This window comes from Atheta coriaria, unplaced genomic scaffold (assembly GCF_025399875.1).
Source record: "Atheta coriaria isolate IRGN ID8LTWV9N9 unplaced genomic scaffold, Caltech_Dcor_3.1 hic_scaffold_8_pilon, whole genome shotgun sequence".
NCBI lineage: Eukaryota > Metazoa > Arthropoda > Insecta > Coleoptera > Staphylinidae > Dalotia > Dalotia coriaria.
Window position 1 is genome coordinate 5006550 of NW_027045450.1, and position 21991 is coordinate 5028540.

Below are 21991 nucleotides of genomic sequence, written 5' to 3' on the forward strand. Positions count from 1 at the left end.
CAATGAGAGCCACCGTATAAAAATGATTTTATATGGGAAAAGCATACTGAGAAATTTTGTAGTTAATTAATAAACAATATTTTGACAATACGTTTATGAGCTAAGCATAGAAAAGATAGGCTCTTCCCTAGAATGCTACAAGAGCTGAAAATGTTGTTGAAAATCATGTATGAGTAATGAATATTGATAAAACAAAAATTAAAATTAATCTTTTCCTTCCTGGTTTTGGATGTCCCCTCCAAACATAGGCAGTTACCAATTATTTGTGTAACCTTGATGAATCTTCTACTCATTCCAAACGTAATCATTCCACTCCAATAAATTCCAACCTCCAATAAATTTGATCTCTAGAAATACTGTTGAGCTGTTTCTATTTTCAACAGATAAACTAAACAAAACACACCCAATCTCCTAAATTCAAGTGAAAATTACCTCATTTTAACAATGTACGGCCAGGTAATATACAACTACAATAATTAAAAACTACATTTGATCAAATCATCATCATATCTTAATTATTAATGTAGCCTGGATATGGAGCACCTCCAGGTGGTGTAAACCCTGAGGTTCAACAATGGTTCAACGCCGTCGACAGGGACAGATCTGGTGCAATTAACGCCAAAGAATTACAAGCTGCACTTGTGAATGGCCAAGGCAAAAACTTCTCAGATTCTGCCTGTGCTCTGATGATTGGCATGTTTGATCATGACAAAAGTGGAACAATTGATGTAAATGAATTCCAGCAACTGTATGCATACATCAATCAATGGCTGACTGTATTCAGAACATATGATAGAGACCAGTCTGGAAATATTGAAGAGGCTGAACTTGCTCAAGGTAAATATTTACATTTTACAAAAATATTAACTTCTAATCAACTTATTTCTATACATCCAGCTCTGCAACAAATGGGTTTCCGTTTTTCACCGGATTTCATCACTCTGCTGATCAAGAAGAGTGATGTGCAGTCACATAGAGTGATGACTGTTGATCAGTTCATTGTTGTATGTGTGCAAATACAAAAGTTTACTGAAGAGTTCAGAAAAAGAGATACAAATATGGCTGGAACAATTACCATAGGCTTCGAGGACTTCCTAGGACTTGCTTTAAACTGCTCCACATAATTTCATACAAAAATTAAGTCTATTGTACACTAAATTTAAATTATTTCATAGTTAGTGGTTAGATTCTGGTATACGCCATTTTGTTTTCGGCTGCTAAGCTTAATTTTTACGATAAATCAATCAATCATAATTGGCTTCACACATTTTGCATGTTAAATTCACAATCAACACCAGAATCTAACCCAAGTCTTAAAATTAACAGATTTTGCCTATTTTTAAATATTTTGACGATAATAAAATAGATGTGTAATTAGAACATGTTCAATTTATGGCGTAAGGCAACAAATTTCCATAAACCAATGCGATAACATCATCAAATAATCCTGACTCGTGAAAGACTTATCCTTAGATTTTTTAATGCAAACAATGCGGTTACCGTCCACCTCATACTTATTCGAATGCGCGCTGTGTTTCCGCACGAAATCATGGAAGAAATGCAGTTCGGAACACAATTCGCGTTTTAACATGTGCATCTGTTGCTTCTGGTTATGATCACAAATAACCATCGACACAGTTTTGAATATTTGAGATGCCAATAAAGTATTTACCAATTCAAGCGCGATAGTTGTTCGGTCTTGATCCATCTGGCTAAGCCATGGCGATGTTAAACTGTAGATTTCAGAGGTGGCGAAACGATGAATTGAGTTGAAAGGTTCAATTGACGCTGGTTCAATGTAGTCTGGACATAGGAACGATATATAAATTTCAGTTTGGATGGGAAGGCGTTTTTCACTCTCGGCTTCCAAAACCATTGTTGGAATGTATAGCATCGCATCCTTTTTAGCAGGATTCTTGTTTGAGGATTGAGCTGGCGTGCTTTGCTTAGGTAATGCACAACGCACATGAGAGCACCGAATGTGAGCGATTTTATGTTTTCATTGGGATTGTAAACGTTAGGAATGTGGAAATCCCAGTCAATTTGCAATTGCTGGGTTGTTTTCTGTTGTGATGAACGGTGAATGAGTTTTTCTAATGATGGAGACACTTGTAGAAGTCCTCGGCATGAAATTGAGATTATATCAAGTATTCTAAGCAGAAAAAATGAGAAATTTGTTAATTTCTTGCAAAAATACATTTAAATGTTACTTACCCATCCATTATAGTAGTAACATAAACTAAGGGAACACTCTCCAGCATTTCCAAGTTGACAATCTCATAAGGCACATAGAATTTGATCATTTTAGGCCTCAAAATGATATTTATACAAGAGTTTAACACCTCCGGCAACATTTCCTATAAATTTAACCGTTTTTATGTCAATGTTTCGTGAATAAACTGCAAAATACTTACATAATATGCTGTAATAGTTGAAAAGTCCATGGCTCCATCCCATCGGAGCAACTGATTGAATAGTCTAATACAACTAGCAATCAATTTCAGCGCTGTGGGATTAACAGTTACTTGCAGAAGTTTAAAGAAATAAAATAATTCGTCCCTCTGCATGTGTACAAAGTCCAGAGTTTTCCTAAACATGCAAAAACCAAGTTTCTCAAGGAGTACAACTTTTAAATTCACGAGATATGAATAGGTCAGCCAGTAATCCAAATAAATATCTGGATTTTTACCCTAATAGAATTAAAACATTAATATTTTAAGCACTTTATCAAAAAATACCACTTACATTGTTTTGTAATGCTGAATAATTCGCCAACTCCCTTGGACTCTTCAACGACTGATACACATCAGCAAAATCCAAACCTTTGAACTCATCAACCAATCCAGTCTTCGCCAATTTATACAAAAACATTGCCGATAACTTCGCAATCGGCATTGTAACCACACTACTCGCATAAAATCCTAAACTGGATGCGATTTTATGCAGTAATTGCGTAAAGAACAACCACTTGTGATGATGTTCATATTCCAGCATGTGATTCCCCAAAATAACAATCAAATGCCACACAACATGATCTGAACACTTTAGTTCTGTGCCCTGGCGATGCATCACATCATCATATTCCTTCTCAATCAATTTTCGCACAACAAACAGATAATCATTGACAATCACACACGGTTTACTGAAAAGCGAGTGAAATTGTTTGATTGATTTGATAACAATTGTAATAACTGCTTCCCGAGACTTCTTATTCATGCGCAGATAGACATCTTCAATATGTTTGTAACATGAACAAAGAAGACGGAAATTATCTTCTGTATCAAAACCAGATACATCGAATTGTGATAAATACATGTACAAATCCAACCAGTTGGAGATGATTGATGTGTGTTTCGGAGACTGCACATGATCAAAAAGACCTTCGAGAGTGCTTTTCATCAAAAACAGCTTGGCATCTTCAGTAATCACTGTTTTATGATTACGAATCATGAGAATAATGAATCGTTTCCATGCAAGTTGAATTTTGAGCACGCCAGTGATATCATCATCATCATATTTTCGCAAAGAATGCAAAACTAATGTGTAAATCTTCTTTAAGAGATTGAGTTTAACCGAAAACAACTCTTGTAATTCTTTTGCAAGATCATTAGGTTTAGTATAATAAGCCTCCATTGCTAGGATGTCCAAAATTTGATAATAAGTATCACTCTTGAAGTCATAATTTTTATCTAGGGGATTTATCAGTGCTTTCCAGAAAGTATCCTGGGTTATTAAAGTTTGTATCAAAGATAAACGCTTTTCTTTCCATAGAGTGTGAAATAAAGTCAAGATGGCTGACTGGACAGGACTGCGCAATGTTTCAGGTGATTGTGCAATACTATCGATATATTCTCCAAGAAAATTGATTATTGTTTCATCGCTTTTTTCCGGGAGAATATTATCGATTGCTTTCTTAACGTGCATGTTAAAGAAAGCGGCTGTCATGCCGTTTTGTGTCATTACACACGTTGTTATTAACTCAAGAAGAGCAATGCGCATTTCATCATCCTCCAATGGATCTCTTAAACGTTCAAGGAACATGCTTTGTACTTGATAGTTGTCGATTTCCATGCAAGCTAAGACCGGTATACTAGAATCCTGTTAAATCGACATTTACATCCGCCATTTTGTAAAAACTTAAAATTGTACTCACCATTGATATCCTGCGAAACAGTCGACATGCCAACTTCGGTAAGACAGAATCAAACTTATGATTGATATACTCGCAGATGATCCTCAACACCGACGGGAAACACACGCCGCTATAACTGAAATACTGCCAGAAGACAGTTTTCTTCAACTCTTGATACTCTACATTATTAAACAACCACAAAACAATTGTTACAGCCTGTCGGACACTTAAAATAACATCCCTGGTGCATCCAATCTCCCAATCCACTTCTCTAATCATCAACTGTTCAATATACTCATTTCTATATCTCAAAATTGTTAAAAATGTCTTCACAAACGCATCATTATTCAACAATGTGAGCAAACACACCTCGTAAATCAACTGCAGTGATCTATCACTACACTCAGCGCGTTTCATCGCATGTGAATGCAGAATATTCAACAACATTGTCAAAATATCATAGGACATCTTATTCTTTTCATGTACACTTGGTTCCTTCCATCCTAAATGCACAGGGAAGACATGTTGGATGATGAAAATCATCCCAGGTAATAAAAACCGTTCATTTTCATGCTGGTGCTCTAAACAATCCTTGATAAATCCTAGATATGTATAAACAAGTTGATAATTCCCCGCTGAGCGTTCGCGCATGATCAATTGTAGAAAAGGACAATCATTCAACAGATTAATCTTTACCAATTGATGCACGGGTAGCATGTGTGCTGTCGCCGTGGGTAAACACGACGTGGACAAAAGAATAGTCGACAACATTTTACTGCGACTCTGCATGCCATGCGTGAATAATTTTAAAATTTCATTCACTAACCTTGGACTTCTGCAGGATTCAAGGTTTATCCTTGCTAGGACTGTTTTACAACATGTTAATACTCGTTGAAAGTGTGCATCCTGCCAGATATCAGAAGAATTATCAACAAGTTGACATAATAAATCCATGGAAACAATCACATTGTTAATTTCTTCATTTTTCTGCATGTCATCTTCCTGTAGATTCGTAGCATAGTCCAAGACATCCTGAAAGACTATCTCTAGATTCGCCATGAAAGAATATTGAATATTGTCGCCATAATATTGAACAATCGTTCGATTATGCATCAATGATATTTCATACGCGGGTGTTTGTAGCGGTACAGAAATTTTCGAGTTTTCTGGTATTTCGCTGTAGATTTGAATGTGATTCAACAGTTCAACTACATTAGTTGAATATTTTTTATGTTTTATGAGAGTTGTGAGTAATAACGCGAAAGATTTCGTATCATACGGGTAAAGATTGATTGTGGCGTCAAATAATTTGCGAACTTGATTGTTGGATGTCATTACATCATCGCATATTTCAGGGATTTCCATTAATTTCGCAAGGACAAGTATACTATTCTCTGTTTCGTAGATTTTCATTATGTTATCGATGCGGGAGCAGATTTGTTTGAAGAATTTGTAAACTGCTTTGTAGATTAGAATATTGAGCTTTGATTGCTGGAATATTGAATGGCATATTGAAACAAAATGCAAATGGCCGCTTGGATATGTTTTACTTACGTTTCTGTATCCGTTGTCAAGCAGATTGTACAAATGCTTGAAAGATTCTTCATTCAATGATTCTAGGATGAGCATTGGTAGTTTAGAGAAATAACGCGGAGGGATTTTTTCAGGTGGAAGAGCTAGTAACATCATGCTCCAACATAAAATGAGTACTGAATGACAATTTACCATTGAGGAGATTTCGTTGAAGATTTTTTCTAGTTTTGAGAAATTGTGAGGCCAGTTGCTCTCCTCCCTAAAGTTTTACACAAAAAAACACTTATTTTCACTTAAAAACTTAAATAATTTATTATAACTTACCAAATATTTGTTAGTGCAATCAATAGTGTATTATACTCTAAATTTCTTGATTCACATTCAGCTCCACTGAAAATTATATTCAAAGCAAATCCATGTTGATTAAACAAATCTAAAAACTTTGCTATTTCATCACCATCCAATTTCTCATGTTCAATGGTGTAGATATAAGTGATTAATATCTGTATCAGCTCAGATCTGTCTCTTTCAATGTAATCCTGATTGTTTAGAATGTTTTCTGAGCTGGAATTTTCAATAATCAGCATTTTGAACTGTTCCAACAATTTTTCTCTGATTGTCTTTAAAGTTTGTTGAGTTACAAAGTCATCAATGACTTTGGACAACTTGTGCCCCTTTTCTTTATAGTGCTGTACAAGAAACTGAATGGTTTTTAATTGAAACATTCTTTCTGCAGCTACAAACTGCCATAGTTTTCTTATAAACAGTTTTCTGTATAGTTCAACACATGTGGCTTCCTCAATATCTGTGATTTTACCATAGTATTCAAACATGATATAATTACAGAACATTCTATATGTTACAGTACAATCCAAATCCTTAAATGTTGATTTTATGATAAATTTTTAAGGTTTAAATATAAAATAAATAACTTACAATTGAACTACTGGTATCTTTCATGAGTTTATCAATGTTACCAGTTTTGGATGCTTGAACTTTATTCTTCCATGTGGTATAACTATCTGGTTCATACTTTTTGTACAAAAGAATTCCTTCAACCAGAGGTTTCTTGACTTCAGAAAGCACTTCGGAGACATAATTCACACTAACTGCTTTGAATTCGTCCACAACGGTGTTGTAAATGTTGCGCCAGTATCTGATTATAACACAATTGTTAGTTTAACTGATACTTTATTTATTAACAAGTTGATTTACTTACGGAAACGGTTCCATTATTAATTAATTTGTGTTTTTAACAGAGCACTTTCAATAACAAAACCAACCAACATGTCAATATAACCTTTAAAAGTTGTAACTTAACCGGCGAGGCATCTGAGGTGTTGTTGGAGTAGCCTAACTTTAGCGAAATGCGTAACGTAGGCAACCAACAACACAACATACATTACATTATTTTTCCCGCGCAACACCGGCGCACTGCGTGCGCCCGGTGCAGTAGCTAAGTACAAGCAGAGCGCAGCAGACGCAGATTAAGAGACGCCTTATTCAATAAACGCTATTCAACATTCTTTTACAATTACAAGTGCTCATTGTTTCATGCTTATCTTTTATCACCTGCCCTCACAAGTGCCACACCTAACATCTCAGAAGTGGGATGAACAGGTAAGACGTGAGACTTGAGCATTATTGAGAGCATCCTGCGCGAGGCAGCCTAGTTTTTTCCGCGCCAACGGAAATCTTGGAGGTTAGAACACGTGCCGAAGGGGGCACAACGGAACGCACGAGTAACGGCCAACGTCCCGGCCAACGACGATTCGCGCGAGTATCCCCGAGAAGCCGAAAGACGTTCTACATCCACGATGGGCGATGATGGAAACGAAGCTGGTGCGTCGCAACAACCGATGCCACCACAACCTGGCACGGACGCCGCCACCCTGGCCGGCGTGATGCAAATGTTCAATACGTTAATGCAGTCGATGGCAATGGCGCAGCGCCCATCGCCACCGGCCACCACCTACCATAGTGCACCGGGTGCACAGTCCGGACTTACGACGTTCGACGCGAAGAAGAGTGCCTCAGAGTGGTTGGCATCGCTACGCCGCCAATGCCAACTACATCAGTGGAACGACGCGTACGCGCTAGAGGTTGTGCGAACGCATCTCGCTGGAGGACCCGCCGTATGGTTCCAGGATCTGCAGGGCGTGCACACGTTAGTCGATTTTGAAGCCGCCTTCACCAACACCTTCATCCAACAAGACAGTTTTGCTACTCGTTGGAAGCGGATGGAAAGTTATGTACAATCCAAAGACCTTGATATTACTGATTACTTTTACAACAAACTTCATTTATGTGCAGGGTTGGAATTGAGCCTGGAGGAGAAGAAGGAACAACTGCTTATTGGGTTGTATGATAAGCAGCTGTGCACAGCCATGATGGCACAACGTCACGCCGACACCAACAGCCTGTACCATGACTTGCTGAATTATTTGCGTGTGCACAAGGCTCGTGAGGAGCGCTTGTTTCCTTCTCCCAGGAGTCAATCAACCCATGCACCACGTGTGATGGATTCCTATGGTGCGCCCATGAAGAAACCATCAGAAGTAGGGCGGTCCGCAACCCCAGCACCGCCACAGCCGACTACAAGTCGAGTCATGAAATGCTTCAACTGCAACAAGGAGGGACACCTCGCCAGAGATTGCCCTATCCCACCAAAACCACGCGGACTATCCAAGCCCGAAACCCATCCAGCGGAGACAGCCGCAAAGAGTAATGGACAAGTAAAGATCATTACTTCGCAAGACAATGATGGTGTGCTCAAATACTTGAAGCCAATCACATGCAACGGAATGGCGTTCCAGAGCTTGATTGATCCAGGAAGTTCGGAGTGCACCCTGAAGGCGTCGCAAGCCATCGCCGCAGGCTTTACCATTCAGCGCAAGGAGACCTTGCTGAAGGCATTTGGTCCCGCAAACCATGTTGTCAAATCTCCCGGATTTGTCACGGCGGATGTTGCCATCGATGGTGTGGTTCTCTCAGAAATAGTCTTTAGCATCGTTCCGGACGACGTTCAGAGCGTGGACGCCATCATCGGTCGACCATTCACCGAGAACCCGTCTATCGTCTACATGCGCATTGATGACGACCTGATATTTACGTACCGTAGTGATGATCCGTTCTCTGCTTTGGAAGTCGAGGCGAAGAAGCGCGCGTCAAATCGAGTGACGACGGAAGCGAACATTCCACCACGTTCCGTAAACCTGGTAGAGGTTGTCTCAGGTACGGAAACGCATGCTTTTCCACTGATCAATTGGGCGGTTGAGCCCACTCATGTATCTCAGAACACGAGTCTGTTTCGGGGCGAGGTACTGAATTTGGAGCAAGCTGAGCCCCGCCAGCAACCCATTCCACTCGAGGTCATCAACGTGGACGACAATTTGGATACGGACACAGTGAACGAGCTGCATGGCCTCCTCAACGAGTTCCGCGATACCATTGCGATCGATTCCTCCGAGTTAGGATGCACAACGGTCCTACAAATGGACATCACCGAGGTGCCGGGCAGTCAACCCGTGCGCCAGAAGCCTTACAGATGTAGTGCCGATGAGCGCGAGGCGCTCAACACCATCATCAACGAATACAGAGATGCAGGTCTAGTCACCGACACGACCTCACCATACGCCAGCCCTGTACTGCTGGTGAAGAAGAAGACTGGGGAGTACCGAATGGTTGTCGACTATCGACGGTTGAACAACCAGACCGAACCATTGCCATTTCCGCTGCCCGACATGGATGAACATCTGACACAGATTCGCGATGCAAGGTACTTCACGACACTTGATTTGGCTCATGGTTACCTCCAGGTACCATTGTCGGAAGAAGCACGCAGAAAGACAGCTTTTATTACTCCGGACCAAACGGGTGAGTTTACCAGAATGGTATTTGGCTTGACCAATGCCCCCTCGTACTTCTCAAAACTAATGCAAAAGGTTTTGGGACCTCTCCGTAATGACACGGTGATGTACTACCTTGACGACATCCTCATACCTGCGCGTGATTGGAAGGACATGCGAGTCAGGTTAACCAAGACCCTGATGGCGTTGAGAGGTGCCGGATTAACGCTGAGGATCGAAAAATGCTACTTCATGCAGGAGCGTGTGGAGTATTTAGGGTTCATTCTGAGTGCCGATGGCATCGAGCCTGGCCCCGCGAAACTACGAGCGATCTCGGAGTATCCTGCGCCTACAGATATCCACCAGCTACGGCGTTTCCTGGGAATGGCTAATTTCTTTCGCCGTTTTATAGTCAATTTTGGTTCCAGGGCCGCCATTTTGAACAAATTGCTCCGCAAAAACGAATCTTACATTTGGACGTCTGCCCATGATGCTGCCTTTAAGGATTTGAAGACCGCTCTGACGCAGAGCCCGGTACTCAAAATCTTCGACGCGAAACGCCCGACCTACTTGCATACAGACGCGAGCAGCCAAGGCCTGGGTGCTATGCTGTTACAGAAACACGATGACAAACTTCACTTGGTCTATGCAGTAAGTCGCAGGACTAGCGATGTTGAATGTAATTACCACTCGAGTAAACTCGAACTGCTGACCGTGGTATGGGCCGTCGAGAAACTCCGACATTATCTCATCAATATTCCGTTTACTGTGGTCACCGACTGTCAGGCGATTGTGTTTCTGAATACTGCCAAAACAAAGTATCCACAAGTAGCAAGGTGGTTCAACATGTTGTGTGAATACAACTTCAAGGTAGAACATCGTCCTGGCGAAAAGATGATACATGTTGATGCGCTGAGTCGCGCACCAGTGTCAAACGAGGGTGAGACTCCCGTCGAGAATCTGATCACCCGAAACGTGTTCACGATACTTTCCTTGGAGGAGGAAATAGTACTGTACCAACGATCTGACGAGCTACTCAAACGCAAAATCGAGTTACTCAACAGGCAGGTACGTACCGCAAGCGAGAGTTCGGAAGTAAATGGTTACGTACTTCAGCAAGGCATTCTCTATAAGCAAATTCAAGAGGATGAGACTCAAAGGTTGATCTTTGTCGCCCCAAAGGCAATGCGAAAGAGCCTAGTAACAAAGTATCATGACCTACAAGGACATTTTGGCGTCGAGCGCACAGTAGCCAAGATCCGACGCCACTACTTCTTTCCGAAGATGACACAGTATGTCAAACAGCACATAGCCAGTTGTATTGAATGCATCATCCTGAAAAACAAAAGTGGGAAGAAGGCCGGCGAACTTCACCCTATTCCCTCGGGGCGCCGCCCTTTTGCTGTCATCCATATTGACCACGTTGGTCCTTTTGTTGAGAGTACGTCTCACAAACGCTATGTACTAGTAATCGTCGACAATTTAACCAAATTCGTCCGATTACACGCTACCAAAACGACGAAAACTCCGGAGGTTATCAAGGCCCTCTCAGCGTTCGTGCAGGACTTTGGAGCCCCAGAGCGTATCATCAGCGATCGTGGTACTTGTTTCACCTCGTCCACCTTCGCCGAGTTCTGCAATCAGCATGGAATAAATCACACGCTCAATTCACCACGACATCCGCAGGCTAACGGTCAAGTAGAACGCGTGAACCGTACGCTTCTACCACTGCTAAGAAATTGCAGCGAAGATAACAAATGGGATAAGGAACTAAAATCCACGGAACGAGATTTAAACACCGCAGTTAACAAGACTACAGGAAAAACGCCCTTTGAGGTAGTGTTTGGGTACGCACCAAGATTAAACGATGGTGTAACACGTTGCCTCACCGTCAACGAGGAAACGTACGAGTCCCCTAGCGATTTACAAAGAAAAGTCAGAACTCGACTGGAAAAGGAAAAGCAAAATTACAAGCGCCAGTTCGACGCCAAAAGATTATTAAATGTCCACTATGACATAGGCGATATTGTATTTATGAAGACAAATAGTGTTGCAACGGGTGACTCTACTAAACTGCAACCCCGTTACAGAGGACCGCTCAAGGTGTATGAAGTGCTCCCCAATGACACATACCGCGTAATCAATCTGAACGAAGAGGAGCCTGGGAAGCTGTACGCGACAACAGCACACGTCAGCCAGCTCAAAATCTGGCGACCCAATCAAGCTGACGACGTTGCAGGAGAAGAAGTTCCGGCAAGTGGAAGCGCCACTGCCGAGGTGAAAAACGTAAGGAAGAGCTCACGAGTCACAAAGGTTCCAGCCCGCTTCGCAGCATACACACTCGAGGACGAGTGAGAGTCAGGACGGTCGAGTGTTAGCGAAATGCGTAACGTAGGCAACCAACAACACAACATACATTACATTATTTTTCCCGCGCAACACCGGCGCACTGCGTGCGCCCGGTGCAGTAGCTAAGTACAAGCAGAGCGCAGCAGACGCAGATTAAGAGACGCCTTATTCAATAAACGCTATTCAACATTCTTTTACAATTACAAGTGCTCATTGTTTCATGCTTATCTTTTATCACCTGCCCTCACAAGTGCCACACCTAACATAATTATACAGAATCCCACCGCGACATCAACGAAACGAAAACCTTTCTACGAATCAAAGTGTGCCGATGTGAAAAAGGTGAAACGTGGTGAGTGAAGGATGAGTACGTTTACAATTTGTTATTACAGGCAATATTAAAGTTTTGGTGTTTGACAGTTTTCCGTAACAGGCGAGAACAAAATGGCTGCCATTTCTGCCATGGTACATGTATTAAAGTTTTAGGTTATGTCAGCGGCTCGAATGCGAATTCTATAGGAACACCCCGCATAAAACAGCATCTATACAGTACAAGTACAGAGTAAACAGTATATCCTAGGAGCGCATTGGTTTTTCTTCTTTGCTTTCATTTAATTTAATCACACGTCGCATTCAACAATCGTAGAGGGAAACGAAAACTATATAGGTTAGTTTTTTAGGTTATGGAACTATTTTTACGAATATACTCAAAAGTAGTTTATCATTTTCTACGTTTTTTCTCAATTTTAAACTGTTTAGACAAAGTTTCTCAATGAAATAAAATAAAATATGTATAATTGGTTGCATAATCATCAAATGGAAACATAACTTTGTCTATTCACAAAAAAAATGGTTTTTTAAGCGTCTACTCCGATTTTATTACAATTTCCTATCCGATTTGTTTGTCTACACGAAAAATCGGAACCTAATCGGAAACTATCTCCCAAAAATGTCTTAAATTTTCATCAAAGTGTTTAAAATGTTCAATTCGAGCGTAATTTCTACAATATTATCAATGTTTACCCCACATAACCTCATTTAACCTCGTTTAAATTTTGATTATAAACTGATGATCCTTATTAAATTCGTACGGTTGTGAAACTAACACAATTACGTGTGTATGTGTGTGTGTGTTGGGTTGCGTGTGTATATTGTGTTGATGTTGATGTTATCATAAAGATTAAAATGTATTTACAATGAGAGTGAGTAATGCTCGATAGAATGCTCGTTCGACAAGATTGTGACGTCTTTGGCATCGATTAATACTTTCATATTTCAAACATATTTCGTAAACTGTCATCGTACCTATTAAATCTTCTTAAGAAAGTTTTATAATATTCTTTAAAATATGTTTAGTAAACGTTTAAATTGTATGTATTTATCATATTGTAGAGATACGAGTTGTTTGTGAGGCGTTAGGCAACTTTCATAGCACGACCGCCATCTGGGTGAGATATTTCAATTCCTAAGATAACCTCAAAATCAATAAGGATTTTAGTATGTATTTTATTTAATTATTTAGTTAATCTATTTAGTTAATGAGTGGTGTTTAACTGATTACTTTTTACAACCCTTTTACTACTCGTTAAGTTTTTAGTTTATTTTTAGTTAATAGTGAAGAATGTTTTGAGTTTAATGTTTAATTTTATTAGATTTGTTACCCTAGAGTTTAATTTCAAAAAATATTCATTCAACTCTTCATTTTGTTTGCCGTGGCGACCTTGGTTGTGTGACAACATAACCTTAAAATGTTGTAGATGTCAAAATTGAGTGTTTTGAGCAAATGATGGATGAAGCAAGTAGTTGTATTGGTCGAGAACCTGTCACGCATCAAGGCCGCCATCTTGTGTCTACGTTATAGCCGATTTTCACACTGTAGCCCGCGTATTTGAGTAATATTCCACGTAAAACTCTAATTATCGTTATCGTTAATCATTATAGAAGAATTATCAGGCCTGTATGATCAATAATCAATAATTCTATAAGGCATATTGTTACAATGAAGTTCGCTAGCGTTAAAATCTAAATTACATCATCTCAAATGTCCGTTTTTATGTTTTTATATGTTTTAGTTACTTCCGGTTATCCTTTTGGGTCAAAATTTGAATTTTTCACTTTTTAGTTTTTGTTTCACGTTTAGTTTAATTTTCTAGTCTTTGTTTCCGGTTTCCGGTTGTGTGGTTATATCAGGTATTCGGCGTCGCTTAGATATTCAGCGCATCCGTCGAGAATCAGCTCTGCCCCGATGCGGGAATGGTCGGCAGCGGCTTGGGCGTGGCCCCGAGGAGTTGCGGAGGCGTGGGCGCCGGCAGCGGGAGGGCGGGTCCCGTTGGCCATGGGCATGCCGGCGGCACACTGCGCGCCGCCTGCAGCCCCGCCGCCGACTCCGGATGCAGGAAGTTGCGCCGCTGCTCCATCTTCTCCGCCTGCAATGCGAATGTAATCAGTAGGGCGGCACCGCTGGCGTGATATTAATCATACAGGTTTTTTGCGTGTGTCAATGTTAGGTAGAAGGTATGTCCGTTTCCAGTAGTATTGTCTTTTTTGAAAGAACAGAAATGTTTCGATTTAATTCACAGAGCACAGCAGAGAATAAGCGAGCAGAGAGAGATTCGAGCAGCAAAGGGGCAGCAGAGGTTAATATATATGTTAATATGTATATGTGTGTATGACGTATGGGCTACGATAGAGGGCGCTGTGAACCAGTTGAAAACAGAGAGTAACCTAACCTCACTATTTCGGGTTTAATTTAATAAACGCACGAGATAAAGGAAAACATGAAAATAACAAAAACGCACATCACGCACAAATGCGCCATTTGTAGCTGGTGGAGTGTTTTGTTGTCGAAGGATGTTGAACAGAAGGAAGCGGAGGTAAACAGAAGGAAACAATGACATATTGTTCGTCATTTGTGCGCGGAAATTCACATTCGCCAGGCACGATTTACTTAACGTCCTCAAACACGAGTCATTTGCACGTGCCACGTGTAGATCTATAGTCCTACCACCGCAACAAGATTTTTTTTATTACAAACAAAATTTCACTTCATAAAAATCGTGTTTTCGTACCTGGATTATACTCGTACAAGATTTTATGTTTTTATTTTGTTTTGTTTTGGTGCGCATTTTTGCTTAGCACCTTTTCAAGTCCCTCCATTTTCCTATTTTCGCATTTTCCGCGTGGTTGGCGCCCGTGAATTTTTCGTTTACGTTTATCATTTTCTTTTATCATTTTTTCTTTTCAAGCGTAAACAATGTGCGCGCGGAAAAAATATAAATTCTTGTGCTGAGAGTGCGAAATATATTAACGCGCCATTTTATTTCCGGTTTTCCGATCGCAATAAAAATAATAATTGCCGGCATAACAATCACGGGGCGGTATTTTCCGACGTCTAACTTTAATGCGCATTTATTCGCTTCAACACAAAATATACAGAGTGTTTCATATCAAATAAAAAATTTTAAATAAAAAAAACTTAAAAAAAATAATTTTACGAAAAACGACATTAAAAATAATAAGTTTTAATTTTAAATGAGTTATAATTTATTGTATTACCCTGTATATTCCTGTGCGTGCAATAAAAACCCGATAAACTGAAATAAAGCGCAATAAACTTAATAAAAAGCTCTAAATCTAACCGTCACAAGAAATTAACATAATGCGCAATAACAAGATTGATTACTTGTTGCCACATTTTAATTTTTTAACCGCAGCCATTTTGTGCAACTGCAACTGCGTCGCAAAAGCATTTATCAATACACTTTTAAAGATTCCGACCTCATTCGATGCAGTTATGTTTCAGCCTCGCGTGTTTGGCAGTCAGAAACAATCATTAACGCTAACCTCGCACTTAAACTCATTAAAATAATCCTCCACATCACGCTATGCTGCCATTACCACTCATAACCTAACTTTAAACTATAAACTGAATATTATTACTTCTATCAATCAGCCAGCGCCCTCTGTAGTCAATGGGAATGTCTAATGTGTCATTGGTGATTCTGTAGTGAGAATGAGAGCGATCACTGCGAACGAACGCCATTTGCTTGTCACTTATTGGTTTTCATGGCGTTCGTCCGCGACTTACATGCGCCTGTATTCGATTCGCGATCAAATCGGGCAGCAACTCCAGCTGCTCCTGCAGCGCCACCAGTTTATCCTCGAGTGTGCCGAGGTGTTCATCGAGGCTGTCCTGGCGTGAACTCATATCCGACACTATTTCATACACAGTGTTTTGTGTCTACTCCACAACACAAGAAAAAAACAAACAAAAATAGTATTATTAAATATAATTCACGGCGGCCATTTTATCACCTTTGCCATGTCGGTGATGGTGTTTGCATTGTCCATCAACTTCCGTTGATCCATCTTTACTTTTCGTAATCTAACCAAACACAAAACAAATAAAAATATTATATTTGTGGATATAACATAGGCAACCCAACTTACGCATAGATGGCAAGTAGGAATTTCCTTTGATGAGTGCGTACACGTCCGGGATTCACACGTTTCACTAGCCTTGTGTGCTTGTATATCAGCCAGGTTTCCCGCAACACATTCGCCGCAGCGTTTTTCAACTGTTAGAGAAAACAATATGTAGGTTATGTAGGTTATGTTCTCCACTGATGAAATTGTGGTTTTTACTCACCCGCTTTGTGAGCTGCGTGTCCATCATAAAGTTATGGACGTGTTTCTCTGCTCTGGTGAGCTCCAGTTTGCGGGAGACCACCGCCACCAGCAGTGCTGTACATCCGGCACCCTAATAAAACCACCGCACAAGAATAAGTAAAAACAGTTGCCTACATATTCACATGACCTCTTACCATTATACCAGTACTAACTGCTATACCCCTTCCACAATAAGTATTCGGGACAATGTCTCCGAAACCCACACTTAGGAAGGTTATAGCGATCAACCACATTGCATTCAATAAATTCGCATGCTCCTCATCATGAAACCTAACCAAAAAAAAAACATCTGTAAAATTTTAAGGTTATGATGATTTCCGGTTTGGTACCTTTCACATTGTCTAAGAGTCCAACTGGCAATGATCCACAGGGAGACCATAAACACCAATAGGACAGTCCCCGGACAGATGGTCATTAGGGTCTTGAGCACAAAGCGGGTATTGAAATTGATGCGGTTCAAAGCACCAATACTCCTCGACGAGGCATCCGTGAACAGCTTACTGTGCAACAGCATCACTCGACAGATGAGATATAACCTCAGAAACATCGGTAGCGATAGCGGGACATCATAGGGCACACATTTCACACCGGTCCCACCGCTTTTGTTTGCTAATCGCGTTGTCCACACGAACTTGTAGTGTCCCGGAATTGGGTGTACAGCACAAATCAGTAACTCCATCGAGATCTGGCTGATCCTCTGCCAGGTCATTGCTATGCGCCAATCGTCAGCGCAATTGTCTATCATGAAAAGCTTTCCAGGAGAAAAACAAAATTAATACAGGGTGTATACATAAATGTACAAAAAATGTTTCAAAATGGATGAATTCACAAATTCGCATTGCAACGATGACCTCTGAGACGTTCACAGGACGTAACACGTCAGTGCCGAACTTACTTGCACTTCTAAAGCGTGATAGGCCACGATTAGGCCCAAGAGAATCACAGTCGATACGGATATCAGAGTTTTGAGCGCGATTGAGTAGAATTCCTCCTGCAAAATGAGGCACGTCTAGGTATATTAACGATGGGTGAAGACACTGTTCTGTATTGTGTGCATGGAGTGCGCATAGCTCACCTTGCGATAAACACCAGCACTGGAGAGCTCATTCTCGATGACCATCACGATGATCCCGAACATGCCCATAACCAGCGCATAATCACTAATACGTTTGCGCTTCTCAAAGAGGGCCTTACGCCTGCCAAGGCGATAACCCACATTGGGCTTGTGCTTAAGGCTGCCCGACGACCCCGACTTGTACACACTGCCGCCCAGCGTTCGTTCCTCCATGTATCTTGGGTAGTCTACGTGCCCGACCAATGCAACACCGGGTTCCTCTTGACCAACGCGAGCGCCACTCGAATCACGATTGGAGTTCTTCATTGCGCCAGGGATGGATAACGTGGAGGCTGGCTTCCGCAACTGAAACCCGCCAGATGTCAGCACAATCTCGTACATAACCTTATTTCTACAATGCACACACATCACACACACGTACACACGACATACGCACGTATTTACAGATAAGCGTTATGTGCGTGTTTTTTATTTATGTACAGACAAGTGGCTTCATTAGGAGCCGCCACTCTAATTTGCTTATTTTGCTGGTTTGTTGTTGGTGGTGTGCGAGATCTATATCTAGACCTACATCTAAGCGTGCTCACTCTCCACGTGGCAATAAATTCCTTTGTCGTGGGACGCTGATAAACCACATTTTGAACGCTGTCCAACTATTCATGCATGTGTGTCTATCTCTTCGTATTTTTTAGTTTTTTTTCATATTTTGTGCTTGTGTTCACGGTTTTTTCTTGCTATGTTTGGCTTTGTCTGACGCCATCTTGAGTTTCGTCATATCTGGCAAGCAGTAGGCCGAATCAATAAAAGCGATATAAATATTTGAACAGCTTACGAAACTAGTCTTTTCGAGTATACACGTGGTTTACTATAGATATATGTACAATCTGCGTGCCTCCTTACTACGCCGAGGGGTTGTTTTCTTTTATTTTTTGGTTTTGCGACGAATTTTCATAAACATAATATGATTTGATTGCGTTTTCAATGTGCAAGAAATAGATTTTTGATTTAGTTAGAAATTTAGGTGGAAGAGGGCGATTACATCGTCGAACATAACCTTAAAAGTCAAATTAAGTGTTTTTATAACCTCAAAATGCAATTGGAGGTTATATAACCTTAAATTTCATCTACACGTTTTATTTTTAGTGAAAATTTCTTCTTTTTCGTTTATTTTTGACAAAAATGCATTTTTAGAGGTTATATTTGCGTAATTTTCAGTTTTTTGACTTTATATGTGTTTAAAAATGGTTATTACATAAAATAACCTCACTTTTCTTCTTTTTTTCCTGCTTTAAATTATCCATAACCTCAATATTAATCTAAATTTACGCTTAACTATATGCAACCCTTTGAACTTCTAAGTTTATGCGTTATAACCTCCTCCCTAACGACTCGATAATTTGTCAAATACGAATTACGTTCGACGTGTAATCACCGTGAGAGCAATTAAAGCGAATTCCGCGCGGCACTCGAGCAGCGTCCGCGCGAAGAATCCGAAGAGTAATAAAGAAGCACGCAAGTATAGGGAATAAAGATCAAGCAATTACTCTAAGAGCCGTTCAATGGCGGCGTGAAGTAGTAAAGTTGAGCGAGGGGCGGAGCCAGAAGAGCATAGAAGTGGTAGTTGTCAAGTGGGTGCAAAGTGGGGTTAATGATATTGCCATTCGGACGAAAATCATCGTCATAAAGATAACTTTCAAGCTTCGTTGGCCTTGAACTTTTATTTTAAATTATGACATTTGATTTCTTTCCCTGCCACAATAGCCGGTGCCATTGTTCAAGACAACAATGAGAGAAGTCCTTCAAGGGTGGTGGAGTTGTAAAAAAGTGTTGACTTTGTATCGTCAGAGTACTTTGATCCTTTTGTTGACATTCTTTTGTTAAGTGAGGTTAGAATGCTTTTTTCTAACCTAAAAAATATAAATGATGGCAATATCATTAAAAGGAACAAAAGCGAACATGCGTAGTGATGTGAATTCGTGAAATGTGTGTAATATTAAATTCCGGCACGTGTCGTGTACTGCAGTATGCAGCAGTGTTTTCCGCTTTTCCGGGTATCGGCAAAACGTGCCCCGCCGTAGGTCACGTAGGTAATAACGCGCATTTCACAATCGAACTCGTGCCACTCGAGTCACTCCGATGCAGATGCGGAAAGCTGTCAATCCGGAATACCGGAAATACAAACCGGAATATCAGTGATATCTATAAATATTTATAGTGTTGATGTGTGATATAATAATATTTGTTGAAGAGGGTGGAGTTAAAGTGCACTAGAGGCGTGTGTGTAAAAGGGGGCGGAGTTTATCTAAAGGGGTGGAGGCGGAGCGTCTGACGCCCCTCTCTCTCTCACATAGCACACGGTGTCGCTGGTGACCTCCGTGAGGGCGCGCTTCAGGCGGGCGCGGCGCGCCTGCGACATCGTCTGCGAGGACATCAGCAGTCCCGAGCCCTGTTGGATAGCACCTTCAGCTCTCAAATCTTTATCTCCCAGATCGGCCATTTTTTAATTATCTCACATATTATATCATAATTAAGACAAAACACAACAAAAAGTCACTAGAAATCAAATGAGGTTATGAGCACGAAATAAAAGAACATGATTGATTGATTGATTGATTTTTGTTTGTGCCCACACACACACTCATTGGTTTGAGGTTAGAGTTAGAGTAAAGACATGAATTTAGTTAGAGTGAGTGCAATAGGCTGAGCATTACTAAAATCTCGTTTATGTCGGTAATACAGAGCGCAGTTTATATCTATCGACGCCATTTTGAATCAGATTTAGAAAGTGGAGATTTGGACCGCTTCCAAACACTAAAACCCTGAATATGTTGCTTTTTCTCTTTTTCCTGTAAACTCACAAAAATACAATCAACACAAATAAATAAATAAAACTCGTGCGTAAGCAAACATTCAAAAAGTAAACCAAACCAAAATAGTCGGATTAATTCAACGGATTTAAAAACTTGTGTAGTTTTGAAAAACAATCAAAATCACATGCTAGGTTAGTTTTTAATTTTAATTTGATTAAATATCAATGGGCGTGGTTTATTTGTGGTGGGGATGGTGTTACCTGTCGGAGTGTCCGAAAGGCGCCGTTGATCCGCAGCGAGTCGGCCGCGATGCCGGCGATCCCGCCATCCGAATGGTCTCCGCGCAGTTGACGCAGCGAGGTGGAGCCACCGGCGGCGCCGCCCGCTGCCCCGCCCCCTGTTACGCCATGGGTGCAGGCGGCGCTCGCGCAGCAGCAGCACGCGTTGTTGGTTGCAGCCTCCGGCTGCGAACTTTGACGGATTATGCGCGCGCCTGCTGGCGTCCCGCCCGCCGGGCAACAACTGCACACCTGCAGGAATGGTTTCATTCGTGTACTACTCTCCACCCACCCATGTTAACTCCAAGACTACCCTTGGGCGTCATTTTTCCTACCTTATTCTTCTTCTTTCATTCATATTTAATAAAATAATCAGAAAAGAAAAAACAGAAAATTATTTTGTGGGTTTTGAGACATTTTTCTTTTTAAACACTCTGTATATAATAAAATAGTAGTAATAAAATAAATTTTGGTACTTTTAGGGCTGGGAAGTTTTGTTCTAATTTATCATTTTAATTAATTCCAAGTTTATAAAGTTCGGGGTGGAAATTAAACGATTCGCGGAATTATAAATGTCAATCAATATGGAGGAGTGTTTAAAACCCGCTATCAACTCGGTTTTTAATTGAATAATTTATTTAAAATTAATGTCACCTGCTGTGGTTAATTAATTATTCAAATTCCATGTTTAAATTTAATTTTAATTATTTAACTCTCAAACTGTTAGTTTTTTATTTTTAATTTTTTTTTTCACAAAATTTTTGCAAAAAGCGACAAAAAAGTTAATTGAATACGTTACGCCGACATAACTGAAATTGTGTTTGCATTTCTTGGCAAACGATTGCAAGTTTTCAAGTCTCGCGGCGCTTTTAATTAAATAAGGAACTAATAAAAGTGGCCAAAGTATTTCTTTGCTGTTTCTACGGCTTCCAGCGTGAATATCATTCTCATATTCTCAGTTTTCATTCTCATAAAAACCGAATACCATAAAAATGCCACAAAACCACAAGAAGTATTAATGTTTCTTTTTATACCATCGTACAAACCAAAAAAAGAAAAAGAAAAAATATACGTGTATTAAAAGAGTGGTTAGACAGGTTGTTAAAACAGATTCATATTAGTTAGGCAACTTATATTGCTCGGACGCACATAAGTAGCGCACGGTGTTGTGGGCGGGGCATAAACATGCGTTTCGCTGTTTTTTCCGGCTGTCGGTCATTCGAACAGGTGCTAATCAACTAATTTAACATGTAACAACTACGTGCATGCTAAAAATA

General features: G+C 40.5%; 3 protein-coding genes across 8 annotated transcripts in view; 1 reads left to right on the plus strand and 2 right to left on the minus strand.

Annotated features, from left to right (window-relative positions):
• The first annotated feature begins 80 nt into the window (after positions 1-80).
• Positions 81-1380, plus strand: Pef (penta-EF-hand domain containing protein peflin). The gene is made up of 3 exons (XM_065309897.1): positions 81-456; positions 528-837; positions 898-1380. The coding sequence occupies exons 1-3, from the start codon at positions 445-447 to the stop codon at positions 1122-1124; spliced, it is 549 nt and encodes a 182-aa protein (XP_065165969.1). The 5' UTR covers positions 81-444; the 3' UTR covers positions 1125-1380.
• On the minus strand, positions 1125-7023 carry Nup188 (nuclear pore complex protein Nup188). The gene is given in 10 exon segments (XM_065309763.1): positions 1125-1939; positions 1942-2152; positions 2215-2357; positions 2415-2690; positions 2746-4098; positions 4154-5623; positions 5687-5924; positions 5990-6543; positions 6602-6821; positions 6885-7023. Coding segments are annotated over 10 exon segments (5028 nt in total). The 5' UTR covers positions 6899-7023; the 3' UTR covers positions 1125-1390.
• Positions 7024-12075: 5052 nt separating this feature from the next.
• Positions 12076-21991, minus strand: part of SK (small conductance calcium-activated potassium channel) — a 37951-nt gene continuing 28035 nt past the window's right edge. The window contains exons 4-15 of one of the 6 annotated variants that reach the window (XM_065309892.1): positions 20697-20966; positions 19974-20072; positions 17627-17971; positions 17447-17560; positions 16881-17302; positions 16686-16821; positions 16511-16621; positions 16312-16439; positions 16177-16246; positions 15950-16102; positions 14344-14401; positions 14149-14288 (exon numbers count right to left, since the gene is read on the minus strand). In XM_065309892.1, the coding sequence (XP_065165964.1) occupies positions 14366-14401; positions 15950-16102; positions 16177-16246; positions 16312-16439; positions 16511-16621; positions 16686-16821; positions 16881-17302; positions 17447-17560; positions 17627-17971; positions 19974-20072; positions 20697-20966 (1884 nt within the window). In that variant the 3' untranslated portion in view covers positions 14149-14288; positions 14344-14365. Of the gene's footprint in view, positions 14289-14343; positions 14402-15949; positions 16103-16176; positions 16247-16311; positions 16440-16510; positions 16622-16685; positions 16822-16880; positions 17303-17446; positions 17561-17626; positions 17972-19973; positions 20073-20696; positions 20967-21991 lie in introns of all 6 variants that reach the window. The other 5 variants (XM_065309890.1, XM_065309889.1, XM_065309893.1 and 2 more) reach the window with 5 other exon arrangements.